Source organism: Bos javanicus, chromosome 1, assembly GCF_032452875.1.
Source record: "Bos javanicus breed banteng chromosome 1, ARS-OSU_banteng_1.0, whole genome shotgun sequence".
NCBI classification, from domain to species: domain Eukaryota; kingdom Metazoa; phylum Chordata; class Mammalia; order Artiodactyla; family Bovidae; genus Bos; species Bos javanicus.
The window spans coordinates 5,885,294-5,901,034 of NC_083868.1; the positions used below are offsets into that span (position 1 = coordinate 5,885,294).

The window sequence follows — 15,741 nt, forward strand, 5'->3', positions numbered from 1 at the left end:
TCTGCTTCATTGACTATGCTAAAACCTTTGACTATGTGGATCAAAACAAACTGTGGCAAACTCTTAAGGAGATGGAAATCGCAGACTACCATATCTGTCTCCAGAGAAATCTGTATGCAAGTCAAGAAGCAACAGAACCAAACATGGCACAACCGGCTGGTTCACAATTAGGAAAGAAGTACGCATAAACACTTATGCGTTTAACTACTTATTTAGCTCCCTACTTATTTAACTTCTATGTGGAGTATATCATACAACATGATGGACTGGATGATTCACAAGCTGGAATCAAGATTGCCAGGAGAAATATCAACAGCCTCAGATAAGCAGATGATAACACTGTGATGGCAGAAAGTGAAAAAGAACTAAAGAGCCCCTTGATGAGGGTAAAAGAGGAGAGAGTGAAAAAACCTGGCTTAAAACTCAACATTCAAAAAATGAAGATCATGCCATCACTTCATGGCAAATAGAAGGGGAAAAAGTGGAAACAGTGACAGACTTTATTTTCTTGGGCTCCAAAATCACTTCAGACCATGACTGCAGCCATGAAATTAAAAGAAACTTGCTCCTTGGAAGGAAAGCTATGACAAACCTAGACAGCGTGTTAAAAAACAGAGAAAGCAGTGCCAACAAGTGTCCATATAATCAAATATCTGGTTTTTCCACTGGTCATGTATGGATGTGAGAGGTGGACCATAAAGAAGGCTGAGTGCTGAAGAAGTGATGCTTTTGAACTGTGGTGCTGAAGGAGACTTCTTTAGAGTCCCTTGGACAGCAAGGAGATTAAACGATTCAATTATAAAGGAAATCAATCCTGAATATTCACTGCAATTGCAATCCCATGTAGAAAGCACTATTTTAAACCTTTACAGTACTAATCAGTGGTTCAAAACCCAGTATAAATGACTTCTTAGTAAGTTAGTGTTTCACTCACAGGCTGTTTTGCTTCTTTTATTCTTTTTCTCTTATTTCCCCTTTTTTTTTCTCATCACCATCCATCTCTTACTTTCTCCTTCTTTTCATTCTCTCTTTTTTCCCCTTACTTGTTTTTCATTTGCTATTCATCTTGGTTTAGCTTTCTAAATTGGTAATACTCTCAGCAAAGATATCAAATCATTTCCGAAAATCAATCCTGAATATTCAACCTAAAGGAAATCAACCCTGAACATTCAACCTAAAGGAAATCAACCCTGAATATTCAACTGTGACGCTGAAACTCCAATACTGTGGCCACCTGATGTGAAGGGCTGACTCATTGGAAAAGACCCTGGTGCTGGAAAACATTGAGGGCAAGAAGAGATGGGGACAAGAGAGGATGATATGGCTGTTTGACATCACTGACTCAATGGAGTTTGAGCAAACTCCAGGAGATAGTGGAGAACAGGGAAATCTGTTGTGCTGTAGTCCATGCAGTCACAGAGTCGGACACAACTTGGTGACTGAACAACAGCAACAACAAATACTCTCATGGAAATCTATTCATTTCATTGGTTGAATAGAACCATGTTATGTGTTTATTTTCAGGAGTAGTTAAGCATGTCTACTCATTTCTCTTAAAAAGCTTGATGTTTAATTAGCTTTATTGCTATTTTATTTAATTTTAGAATAGAAATAATTAATGAAGAATTTCCAGCACTCATTTTAAATGCTGAAATCTCAGTGTAATAATGCCTTTTTAATAGAGTATTTCCAAAGGCAGGCAATTTCAAGATAACTTACAACTGTGGCCCTGAAAACCTGAGTTCATAACGGTGCATATCTGTTTTTCAAAACATTGGTCTGCTTCTTACAGAATGCTTTAGGAAGCTTCAGGTCTGAACATCATGATTTTTTCCATTTCAATCACTTTTTAAAATTGAAGTATAGTTAATTTACAAAGGTGTGTTACTTTCAGGTGTACAGTAAAGTCATTAAGTTATACACACACACACACACACACACACACACACACACATGGGTTTCCTTTGTGCTCAACTGGTAAAGAATCTGCTTGCAATGCGGGAGACCTGGGTTTGACCCCTGGGTTGGGAAGATCGCCTGAAGAAGGGAAAGGCTACCATTGCAGTATTCTGGCCTAGAGAATTCCATGGACTGCATAGTCCATGGGGTGGCAAAGAGTCGGACATGACCAAGCAACTTTCACTTTCATATATATTCTGTTTCGGATTTAGTATCTTGATAGTAAATATAGTTCCCCATGCTACTCAGCAGGTATTTTTGTTCATCTATTTTATATTCAGTAGCATGTATATATTGGGCTTCCCAGGTGGCTCTAGTGGTAAAGAACCCACCTGCCAATGCAGGAGACATAAGAGGTGCAGGTTTGATTCCTGTTTTTGGAAGTTCCCCTGGAGGAGGACATAGCAGTCCATTCCAATATTTTTGCTTGGAGAAACCCGTAGACAGAGGGTTCAGTAACCTGATGGGTTACTGTCCATAGAGTTGCAAAGAGTCAGATGTGACTGAAGCAATTTAGCATGTACGCATGTATATGTTAAGTCCAAACTTCCAATTTATCCCTCTTCCTCTTTCCCCTTTGGCAGCCATAAGTTTATTTTCCATGTGTGTGTGTGTCTATTTGTGTTTTGTAAATAAGCTCATTTGTATTATCTTTTTTTAGATTTAACATATAAATTATATGATATTTGTCTTTCTCTTTCTGATATACTCCATTTAGTATGATAATCTATAGGCCTATTCATGACCCTGCAAATGACATTGTTTCAATTCTTTTTTATGGACGAGTAATATTCCATTGTATATATAAGCTACATCATCTTCTTTATCCATTCACCTGTCAGGGGACATTTAAACTATTTTTATGTCTTGGCCACTGTAAATAGTGCTGCTATGCTGCTATGAACATTGGGGTGCATGTATTTTTTCAAATAAGAGTTTTCTCCAGATATATGTCCAGGAATGGGATCACTGGATCATAAGGGAACTCTATTTTTAGTATTTCAGGAACCTCCATGCTGTTCTCCATGTTGGCTGGACAAATTTACATTTCCACCAACAATGTAGAAAGGTTCCTTTTTCTCCACACTCCCTCCAGTATTTATCTGTAGACTCTCTGATGTTAGGCGTTCTGATGTGATACCTCATTATAGTTTTGACCTGCATTTCTCTAATAATTAATGATATTGAGCATTCTTTCACGTGACTGTTGGCCATCTGTGTGTCTTTTATGGAGATATGTCTACTTAGGTCTTCTGCCCATATTTTGATTGAGCTTTTTTTTATATTAACCTGTTTATATATTTTGGAAATTAATCCTTTGTCATCATGTCTTAATCTATCAGATTAGAAGTATCTAGATGTGAAACATAATGTTTTTTTCACAGTGTCTGTTTCATAATGGATTTTTATTAAAAAGAGAGATATCAGACCTCTTAGTATAGACATTATAATTTTTACTTGCTGAGAATTGAAGATATGTGATTATTGCTTCATAAACTGACATTGTGCTGCTGCCTTGTCCTTAGGAAACAGAAATAAATGACCACAGCATTTTGTCAACACAAGATGGTGGAGAGTGGGCAGTGGTAGGGAGCTTTGCTGTGCTGCATGGTGATTAATGGATTATTGACCATGAAAGTAGCAACTTTCATTCTGTAAATGGGAAATGATCCATGTTTCCTAATAAATGAATAAAACATATTCAGCCATGTCTGTGCAGATTAATTTCATTTTAATTAAATAACTGATTAGTGAGAATCCTAAAGGAAATCAGTCCTGAATATTCGATGCTAAAGCTGAAGCTCCAATATTTTGGCCACCTGATGCGAAGAACTGTCTCATTGGAAAAGACCCTGATTCTGGGAAAGATTGAAGGCAGGAGGAGAAAGGAACAACAGTGGATTAGATGGTTGAATGGCATCACCGACTTGATGGACATGAGTTTGAACAAATTTTGGGAGTTTGTAATGGACAGGGAAGCCTGGTGTGCTGCAGTCCATGGGATCACAAAGAGTAAGACACACTGAGCAACCGAACTGAGCAGAGAGGACTTGACCAGAATGTTTTCGTCATATACTGTACCCAGGAGTAAAGGTCTATGAAGTTCTTTGGGAGAAATTCACTCTAATTTTTCATTAAACCCCAAGTTTAACTATATCTGATCAACTTTGTAAAGTGCCTCTTTTTCTACTTTTAATGACTGCTTGTCTCTTGTTATGGGTTGAATTGTACCCTGTCCCCCCAACATTCATAGTGTGAAGTCATAAATTCTGATACCTCATAATAGGACCTTGTTGGAAGACAGGGTCTTTACAGATGTGAATCAAGTTATAGGGAGAGAATTACTATCAAAGGAGGGGGGTCCCGCCTTTCCAGAAACTGAGAGACTACAGTAAACTATCTGTGCCCAGTGTCTGCCAAGCTTCTTCTGTCCACAGGGAACCTTCCAGCTATCCTGTGCCCACTTATGAGCATCTTTCTTTGTTGGTCTATCCAGAAGATGAGACCATAAGCTTGCGACTATAGACTTTGTGGTTTATAGTCTCTGGGCTGTGGATATGGGACCTTTGTCACTTCTAGGGATGGGCAGGGCTTCCTTGACAGTCCGACTGTTTCTCCAGGAGAGGTCAGTTCACCTTATTCCCAATGAGTGTGTGTTCAGTTCAGTCATACAGTCGTGCCCAACTCTTTGCAACCCCATGGAATGCAGCACACCAGGCCTCCCTGTCCATCACCAGCTACCAGACTTTATTCTAACTCATGTCCATTGAGTCGGTGATGCCATCCAACCATCTCATCCTCTGTCGTCCCCTTCTCCTGCCTTCAATCTTTCTCAGCATCAGGGTCTTTTCAAATGAGTCAGCTCTTCAAATCAGGTGGCCAAAATATTGGAGTTTAAGCTTCAACATCAGTCCTTCCAATGACTATACAGCACTGACTTCCTTTAGGATTGACTGGTTGGATCTCCTTGCAGTCCAAGGGACTCTCAAGAGTCTTCTCGAACTGTTCAAAAGCATCAGTTCTTCTGTGCTCAGCCTTCTATACAGTCCAACTCTCGCATCCATACATGACTACTGGAAAAACCATAGCTTTGACTAGATGTTCGTTTGTTAGGAAACTAATGCCTCTGCTTTTTAATATACTGTCTAGGTTGGTCATAACTTTTCTTCCAAGGAGCAAGTGTCTTTTAATTTCATGGCTGTAGTCACCATCCGCAGTGATTTTAGAGCCCCCCAAAAACAAAGTCTATCACTGTTTCCATTGTTTTCCCATCTATTTGCCATGAAATGATGGGACCAGATGCCATGATCTTGGTTTTCTGAATGTTGAGTTTTAAGCCAGCTTTTAAACTCTCCTCTCTCACTTTCATCAAGAGGCTCCTTAGTTGTTCTTCGCTTTCTGCCATAAGGGTGATGTCATCTGCATATCTAAGGTTTTGATATTTCTCCCAGAAATCTTGATTCCCACTTGTGCTTCATCCAGCCCAGCATTTCTCATGATGTCCTCTGCATACATACTCTGATGGAAAGGGAGGCCTGGCATCCTTGGGGTCCATGGGGTCACAAAAAGTCAGACACTACTGAGCGACTGAACTAAACTGAACTGAACTCTGCATATAAGTTAAATAAGCAAGGTGACAATATACAGCCTTGATGTACTCCTTTCCTGATTTGGAACCACTCTGTTATTCCATGTCGAGTTCTAACTGCTGCTTCCTGACCTGCATACAAATTTCTCAAGAGGCAAGTCAATTTTGAGCATTTTGAGCATTACTTAACTAGTGTGTGAGATGAGTACAATTGTGTGGTAGTTTAAGCATTTTTTGACATTGTCTTTTTAAGGACTGGAATGAAAACTGACCTTTTCCAATCCAGTGGCCACTGCTGAGTGCGTGTTCAGAGGTCTACAAGTCAGCATGACACATTTTCAAGATCTTGAAGAACTAATTTCTTAAAACTTTATTACTAAGAAAATTTCAGTTCTGCTAGCTCAGGAGCTGCTTATCAATTTCCAAGATATTAGACCTTCAAAATCCACCTTTTATCACTAACCGGAGCTTTTTAATTCACCAATAATCCAAGCTAAGCAACTAGAAATCTGCAAATTAATTTTTATGAAATACTCTCTCTCCTACTCTCCCACCCCACACACACAATTTTCCCTCCTACCTTATCTCCCATTTCTTGCTCTGCCTTTCTCAGAACACAATTTATTTTACCCACTTTCTGAATCATCTCTTTCTAAGATGTAATAAAAGAATAGAAAAATTCCTACCTGCTTTATGGTAATTTGCTTAAATTAGCATAAAAGTGAGGATTAGGCTTCTATTAGATATTTCAGTGGGTTCTGTGTGTCGTTAGTTTTATTTGGCATTAACATACAGTGATCCTGCTTCTTCTTTGAATACCCTGTAGCTACAAGGCCTAGAGTTTCTAGAGAATTCACAAGCCAGGTGCCCCAGATATTGAAATCATTGTTATAGTTGGATTTTAATTGTCTGTCTTTTCTCTCTGTTTTCCTCTCTTGGTCTCTATCCAAACTTGGAGCCCGAAGCAAATATTTTTTACAAGTCCCCCAAATAATTAGCTTTTCCTCATCCCTGGTGAGGTAAAGCAATGAGGACAACTTAAGGAATATGCTGAGGAAAGATCTTTCTTTTGCACTTGCTGTTCCATTTGATACCTAATTGTTATCTCAAAGAAGCAGAATCCAAATTCAACCTAAGTCATCCAGAAATATATTTCAGGCTCCTAACAGAGCCAGAATTTGGGAGAATGTGGGGATGTTTGGTACTAATAATTCAGATTTGGGGCTTTCCTGGTGGCTCATAAGGTAAAGAACTTGCCTGCACTGCAGGAGACATGGGTTCCATCCCTGGATTGGGAAGATCTGCTGGAGAAGGGAATGGCTACCAGTAATCTTGCCTGGCTGCTAAGTCGCTTCAGTCGTGTCTGACTCTGTGCGACCCCATAGATGGCAGCCCACCAGGCACCCCCGTCCCTGGGATTCTCCAGGCAAGAACACTGGAGTGGATTGCCATTTCCTTCTCCAATGCATGAAAGTGAAAAGTGAAAGGGAAGACAGTCATGTCCGACTCTTCACGACCCCATGGGCTGCAGCCTACCAGGCTCCTCTGTCCATGGGATTTTCCAGGTGAGAGTACTGGAGTGGGTTGCCATTTCCTGCCTGGAGAATGAGTAAATAGAGCCAATGAGTAAGTTCAGACTTTACTCATTGGCTCTATTGTTTATGTATCTATATATCAAAGCTTTCTCAAAGCTTATGAAATACTTATTCAGAGTAAGAAACTCATGAAAGGAAATGAAACAGAGTGAATGAGTAAATTAATGATAAGTGAAAAGAATAGAATTTGGAATAAAATAAACCTGAATTTAAAGCTTAATTCTTTTACTTATAAGATGCAGCCTTATATAATTTGCTAAATTTTGTTTGTATCTGCTTCTATACCTGGAAAATGTGAGTGATAATGGCATATATTTCTTAGGAGAATTAAATTACTTTGTAAATGTAAAATTGCTGGCAAGTGGTTTCTTTTTTTGTTGATTTGTTTGTTTACTACACTTTGAATCTTCTACTTTCTTTCCTTTCCATCTAATCTCTATGCTAATCCATATCCCTTCTTTTTTTTTTTTTATCTCTTTTTACCCAGAAATACTTTTTGGATTAATTTTTTTGAACATCTTAGTATTTGTTTCTATACGTTCTCCTCTGTGAGCTTGCTTCTGATTATTAGTAGTCCTGAACTTATCTCTTTTATAACTTTTGCATGCTCATAATCTATGTCATGTAAATTAGAAATTAAAATAATTTTCAGGTTCAACACAAAAAAACATGTGAAGCTGATGAATATATTTGAACTAAGGAGATCTTGTCAGAAAAGAGCTAGAAAGATTTCATGAGTACCATTATTTGAGGTGGTTCTGAAGTTCAACTCGATGGAGTTTATTTGAATCACAAGAAAAGGAAGATATTCAGGAAAGATTCGAGAATCTGTAAAAGATTAGAGAATCAGATGGAAGATTTTGTTTTTTCTTTTAAGGAATATAGAACATTTTTGGTGTCATCGAAGCCTAGGGTGGCATGAAGTTGTAGCAGATCTTAGGTGGTGGTTTTTCTGGTTTGGTTCAATCATACACAGACTACAGTGTAATTAAAATTTATTTTCAACAGAATGGATAACAGGAACCAAAAATAGACCCTGAGCATTCCCCAAACCTGAAAGTGAAAGTGTTAGTCACTCAGTAGTGTCCGGCTCTTTGCGACCCCATGAACTGTAGGGCACCAGGCTCTTCTGTCAGCGGAATTCTTCAGGCAAGAACACTGGAGTGGGTTGCTGTTTTCCTTCTCCAGAGGATCTTTCTGACCCAGGAGACCGAATGCAGGGTCTCCTGCATTGCAGGTAGATTCTTTACCATCGGAGTCATCAGCAAATTATTCTTATATTTTTGACTATGTCCTTCTAATATTTCTTCACTTTTTAATTTGCCTCAAAACTTTTTTCCTGACCTTCCCCACCTCCCTTATCTATCTTCCTTGTTACTGAGACAGTACACAGTTAAGAGTGTAGGCTCAGATAAAGCTGTGGTGGTGTATAGTCTCTGTTCATCTGTGTGCTAAATAAGATTCCTTATTCACTAGGCGAATAGCTTAGAACAGTGTCTGACCTGTATAAAATGCTTATTAAGTATTATTCACTTGCGACCCCATGGACTACCTGCTAGAAAGCCATTATTCGCTAGTGTTATTTCATTAAGAGAGAAAATTAAGATTCTGCATTGTGTTAAAAAGTTAATTAGACTATCAAATCTATTTTACCTGCCTTTTAATTTAAGAACCAAAAAATGCTTTCCTGTATATTTCTAGTTTCAAAGAACTCTCCAGGGCTTTCCCACTGCTTATAGGACTTAAGCATAATTATTTCAGTGATGTCATAGTTAAAATGTTAATAATCAAAAGTATGGTGACTGAAAATTCACATCCTACAGGAATCGGCAAATAAAGTTTACAACTTTAAGTGAAAGTGAAGTTGCTCAGTTGTGTCCAACTCTTTGGGACCGCATGGACTGCCTACCAGGTTCCTCCATCCATGGGATTTTCCAGGCAAGAATACTGGAGTGGGTTGCCATTTCCTTCTCCAGGGGGTCTTCCCGACCCAGGGATTAAATCCAGGTCTCCCGCATTGTAGGCAGACGCTTTACCATCTGAGCCACCAGGGAAGTACTAATACATCCTAACAAATGTGTCTTCCTATATGAGAAAGACTTATAGTCTCATGTTTCAAAGTCAGGAGTTTTAAAAACTATTCAAATAAACATTTCAAAGTTATGGGAAATTAATTTGTGATTTTTGGCAAATATACAAGCTTCATTATTATGATGACTTAGAGTATATGTAGATTTAGTTCACATTTCAGTTCAGTTGGGTCACTCAGTCGTGTCCAACTCTTTGAGACGCTATGGACTGCAGCACAGCAGGCTTCCCTGTCCATCACCAACTCCCAGAGCTTGCTCAAACTCATGTCCATTGAGGCAGAGATGCCATTAGCAGTACATATTCGTGAATATTTTGAAGCATTTTCTTATATGTGTAAACAAGATGGTTGTCTTTCCCAGATGGTGCTTTACCTTTGTAAAACATTTGTATCAAAAATCTCATTTTTTTTCAAGTGCAGTTGAAGTTTTAAATCTTGAAACTTTAAATATGACTTGATCCAGATGACTAAAAGATACTGAGACTTCCACAGGTTCCATATTATCAATGTTGCTAAAACAAACAAATACTAAATTAACAAAAAGAATATAGTACAGAGACAATAACTGCATTTTTCTAATGAAAGCATTGTTTGCTAACACTTTGATGCCTCATAACACTTGATTTGCAAGTATTGTTGAATGCCTTAATAACCATCTGTAATGGTTAACCTTAGTGTTTCCACTTGGCTAGGATATGATGTCCAGTTGTTTGCCAAACACCAACCCAGATGTTTCTGTATAATGTATAAATGTATAATGTATAAATCAGTAGGTTTTGAGTAAAGCAGATTACCTTTCATAACATGGGTGAGACTCCGCCACTGAGTTGGAGGCCTCAAGAGAAAAGACCAAAATTTATTGAAGAAGAAATGATCAAGGTTGCTATGTAGAAACCCTGCCTGAGTTTCCACCCTGCTGTGCTATAGGTGGAAGCTTCCAGCTGCTGTGCTCTGCTTTTGTTTTGCCCACAGTGCTGAATTCAAGCAAAAACAATCAAAAACAACAACAGAACAACATGGAGTTGAATATGAAACTGGATTCCTTTTCTGGTCCCTCAAGAATTTTTTTGCAGATTATATCCATCTTTAAAATTTTTCAAGATGGAGATTTGAAAACTAAGTTTTGGTAACACCTCCACTTGCCTGTACCAGTTAAATGATCCATCCAGCACTAAGGGGTTGATCTTCCCTTCAAATACAAGGTGAAACCTATCACCACCTTCTGCCCTGTTAGTCACACACTGCTCAATGTGGCACCAAGGGGAAGTGAGGTAGAACTGTGGCCATGCATGTCCGTAAAAAGTGATGGTGGTAAGTCAACTGGGGTGTCTGTTCAACTGGAGCATGTATTCTATTTTGAAACCATCAAGCTTAATAAGATTCAAAAGATGCTTGTTCTCTTAAAAAATTTTTTTAATAAAGATAGGTGATAAAACTTGATTTGAATGAACCTCTGAAAGAGGGAAGTTATATTAGCATTACTTAATTTTTTTAAAGATGTTTTGTTATTTTTCGATGGGTAAATCCAAGTGTAAAAAATCAGAGAGGTCTATAAGCAGAACCCTTTAGAAGTCAGCTACCCTGGCCTTTTCAATTAAAAGTTACAGATGATGCAGTTCTGAAGATGTAAACTGGGTCAATCTGAAGCAGGAAAAAGCCGAAGTCGTACAAGAGGAGTACTAGTACTAAGGAGAATTCTAACAATGAAGCAGAATGCCCTCTGGAAAAGCAAGTGGTTTATCTCAAGTTCTTTACCTAGAAATGGTCTTTCAGCCCATACCTAGCAATAGTACTTAACAGGCGGCTCACCCTCTGGTAAGAAAGTCTGGAAAATAAGCTGTTAGTGAAGGGATTTCCCTGGTGGTCCAGTGGTTAAGACTCCACTTTTCGACTGCAGGGGGCCAGGGTTCCACCCCTGGTTGGGGGAATAAGATCCCATATGCCTCCTGACATGACCAAAAAAATTATTAAAAAAAAATAAGATGAATAAAAATTGGAAACAAAGAAATAAAAACTTTTTAAAAAATTTTAAAACATCTTAGTTCTTAAGAAGAGCCTTTGGAGAAGGGGCAGTGCAAAGATCCTTTAGGTCTAGAAAAGGCAGTTTTGAGGATGCAGAGAAAAAGTGAACAGGAAGGGGGAAAAGGTATAGGATGGAGCACATGGATTTTCATTCTTTCCACTACTGCTAGTAGAGGAAAGATATTAAAAAATGTCTGAAAACACATTGTAAAAGAGACTGTCATTTTTAATACTTAGGAAAACCATCACTATTTAAGTCATTCAGAGCATAAGCTACTTATGACTAGTGGGTACTCTAAAATGTGTTCTATTCTACGTAATGTTGGTATTCCTCTATTTCTCAAAAACAAGTTTTCCAATATTGCATTTTCCCTCTGATTTATCCAGAGAGTGATTTTTTTCTTCTCTTAAACATTTGCCTGTGCATACAAAGCGCACAGAGTATTTTATTAGTTCCAGGATGTACTTCTGAACTATTAAAGCTACTCTAGTTTGTTTTGCCTTTTCTGACTTTCAGAGGGACACATTTATTAGCATTTATGAGTTAATAATTAGCACTTGTATAATGTACACAAATAACTCTAATGAAAAGTGTTAACCTATTAAGAGTGGGTTGAGGGGATGTTAATTGGAATTGACTTATTCCTGAGTCATTTTCATTTTAATTCCCAAACACAGAGAGCTGGCCTGGAAAAGCAATAACATATGCATATTAGAACATCTTTTTTTTTTTTAAGCAGAAGTCAACTATTATTAGAAATAGATAAACATTATCCATCCCAAAGAGTTAAAGGCTGGCACAATAAGGAATCCCATGTGTTGAGAGTGACACATACATCTTTAACAAATTTAATAGGTATCCATTCATAAAGCATAGCTTATTTTACTTCTGTGAATCAGAGTGATGGTTTAAGTATTGCACAAGGGCACTTCATGTGATGCATGCCACACTTTGGCTTCTGCATGGGAGAGATAATCATAAAACAAAGTAACTAAGTGCTCTGAAGCAGCGTGCTTTGGAATAAAGCAACTTAATTTTCAGGTAGTTAGGGAGCTTTCTTTTCAATGACAGCTGTGAATGCCATTTCCCTTAGTTCAATCAAATAAAATGTTAGATTCAAAAGAAGACAAATGGGAACATGCCAGATTTTAAAAAGTCCTTTTTCTTCTTCTTTTTCTATCCATTAATCTAAATATAGATTGCACAGGATTTTTTTCTCTTTCTTGGGCTAGAAAGTCAAATATACTTTAAATGTATAAAGACGAAGGATGCATGGAATTCTACTCTTGGACACTATTCAGTGCAAATATTCTTAGGAGAAGTAAATAAGGCATTATCAGGTATTTATATCTTAGTGTAAGTAAGCTTAGTAGATTTATTTATGAGACAGGTTAAAGTTGAATTTTCTTTTATCTTTGCAGTGTTTGAATCTTGACTAAGTATACAGAGATCAAGGTCCAAACTTTAATGTTTTTTTTTTTTTCAGGCACTGAGTTATTAAAGGAAAGTTATTAAACCTCTCTAGGACAATTTTTTTTATGTGTAGATTGATCAGAGGATGGTAAAGATTCATGTAGCTCTAATGCTTCAAGTTAGTTGTTGCAGAAAATGTTAACGTTCCCTGGAACTTTACTACAAGACAGATGTATCAGACAGTACATGAAGATATTCAAGTCTAGCACATACTTTATTCAAAGTCTCTCTCAAAGAGTTATATTTATTGTTTCTTAAAAGAATATCATCTAAGGAAATGTTTTAAGCTCCCATTCTTTTCAAAGCAGTTTATTGGCCTGAACACCAAGGATGGCTATCTATATCCCTTAATTCTGATCATGAACTCAAATGTAAGAAAGTCAAGGGTATCACGGAAAAGGTAGAATGAAAATTTTGCCAATGGATTGGTTTAAGCCAAATTAATGGATATCAAGAATTACATGGATTTTTACTGAAGCATAATTTAAAATGTTCTGCTAATTTCAAGTGGACAGAAAAAGTGATTCAGTTATACATATATGTGTATGTAAACACATTATTTTTCATATTCTTAAAAAATTATATGAATTAGAAATAGAAAAAAGTTCCAACTGATAGATTGGTAAGACCATTGAATATAGTTAGTATTTGGAGAAATCCTTATCATATGTTTTTGAAGAAGACATGAAACGATTTTGAACAAATAACCTACTGGAAGTGAAGGAAAATGTATGTAAGTTTACCTGGTAGGAACAGCACATAACTGCACACGTGGATAAGAAGTGGGAGGGGCTATTTGGAGATGTGATGACTGATAATTTTGGAAGTCAAGTCTCATCAATTTCCAGGAGAAAGAAACTGAGTAATTTCTAAGTATATCAGCATTATTAAAGCATAATTAAGTATGTGAAGACGTGATACATTTAAGCAATAACTTAGGGAGGTATGCTTGTATGAAACAGTGAGCAAGGAGGAGGAACCATCTTTCTTCACAGTGACACATCCAGGTCTAAGAGTATATATACACACTCGAAGTCCAGGTCATGACACTGAAGCTCAGAGAGTGCCCTCCGTGTAACTCAGCTGATCTCACATCTCCTGTCAACATGTCCTACAAATGCTGTTCTGGAAACTTCTCCTCCCGCTCCCTCGGAGTCCACCTGCGCTACCCAGGCTCCTCCTGTGGCTCCTTCTTCCCCGGCAACCTGGTCTACAGGACTGACCTCTGCTTTCCCAGGATCTGCCAGCCCACCAGTGTGGTGTTCAAGCCCTGTCAGACATCCTGCTACCGCCCAACGACCTCCAGGCTCTGCAGTCCTTTCCAGATAACTTATTCTGGTTCTCTTGGATGTGGGTCTATTAGAGGCTGCTCCCTGGGTTATGGATCTAGAAGCTGCTGCTCTCTGGGCTGTGGATCCAGAAGTTCCGCCTCAGTGGGCTGTGGATCCAGAGTCTTCAGACCGCTGGGTTATGGAATTTATGGCTTCCCTTCCCTGAGGTGTGGATCCAGGTTCTACCACCCAACCTACTTGGCTTATAGGAGCTGCCAGTCTTCTTGCTATAGGCCAATCTGTAGATCAAACTTCTGTAGATCAACTTGTTGAATTTCCAGAACTTCTGAGCAAAATGTTTCAGTCTCTACTTACAGCTATCATAGGCTCTTTCAGAAATGTTAGCTAACCCCTCTCACCATCAGCATCTCGTCGTTTCTCTAGTGTCAAACACTCACTGACTGACTAATCCTTTCAGTGAGATTAATAACCAAAATATTGAGTTCAATCTGTAATTTTGTTGAAACAATTGATTCAGAATTACATAAACTTTTCTTACAAAATGCATGGAAATTCAGCTTTGCTTCACCTAATAAACTCATTCACTCCTGCATTTTCATTGTTCTGTTTTGGTTTTAAGTTTGATTTATAATCTATCTTTGGGGCTCCAGACCCTCAAAGCCTTTTCCCTAGGAATGGATTTGTATTTCCCCAGGAAATGCTATCAGACCTGCTATATGGGAAACTCATTGTGTATTCCACTGCCTAAGGGCTAATAAGTGTGCATGTCTTCCACCATCAAATCTGGTAGGGATTTTTATTTTTTTTCAGTTGAGAATGTGCTCAGAGTGAAGTCAGTATTCTCATTGTGCTTTCAAGGAGGACACTTTGTGCTGACATGCATATTTGATTTTGATTTTACATTTTCAAATCAGAACTGGTTTAGAGTCTGTCCAGAAGATGTCACTTATAGTGATGAAATATTTATAAAAAATATATCAAATATTTGTATAAATCTGATACACTGGTTTGAAAAAGAGAAAAGATAAAGTACCATGGGTTGAAGGACATTGTGTGCGTGCGTGCTAAGTCGCTTCAGTTGTGTCTGACTCTTTGCGACCCCATGGACTGTAGCCCCCCAGGCTCCTCTGTCCATGGGATTCTCCAGGCAAGATTACTGGAGTGGGTTGCCATTATGGTTGTCTTTAAATATACAGGAAATGGATTATTAGGTGTGTTTGTGTGAAAGAGAGAAGGAGGGAGGTCTACTCAGATCTGAGACAGGGCACATTTTGAGTGTATTTTAATTTGAGCAAGTTGTTTGTCTCAGAGCTAAATGTAGGGTAAGAATTCAGTTAAAACTTTTTCATAACACATTTAGTAATAACTCTTCATGAATGGGAAAATAACTATCATTACCATTTGCTCCAATCATGTGCTATGAGTGTTTATTAATTTGTCTTCCTTCTTCCTCAGACTTTTTCTAAGTGAATCTGGGAAAAGAGGGCCTCTTTTCTCCTATACTGGAAATAATCATGGCTAACCAAAGGAATGCAGGAACCATGTCATCTGTTCAGGGAAATCTTCTCAAGAGACAGAAAATTAAAAACAAAAACACACACAGAGAAGTGGGACACAAAAGTTTCTGCTGATTCAGGAGCATCTGTTCCCAGCATCCTTTAAGTCAGATTTACTTGTCTTTTATGCACTTTGATTATATTGGCCAATAAAGTCTTATTTTG

At 38.0% G+C, this 15,741-nt stretch overlaps 1 protein-coding gene across 1 annotated transcript; it reads left to right on the forward strand.

The window, feature by feature from the left end:
* Window positions 1-13,439: 13,439 nt before the first annotated feature.
* Window positions 13,440-14,584, forward strand: LOC133254120 (keratin-associated protein 13-2-like). The gene has a single exon (XM_061428206.1). The coding sequence runs from the start codon at window positions 13,772-13,774 to the stop codon at window positions 14,330-14,332; it is 561 nt and encodes a 186-aa protein (XP_061284190.1). The 5' UTR covers window positions 13,440-13,771; the 3' UTR covers window positions 14,333-14,584.
* The last annotated feature ends 1,157 nt before the right edge of the window (window positions 14,585-15,741 follow it).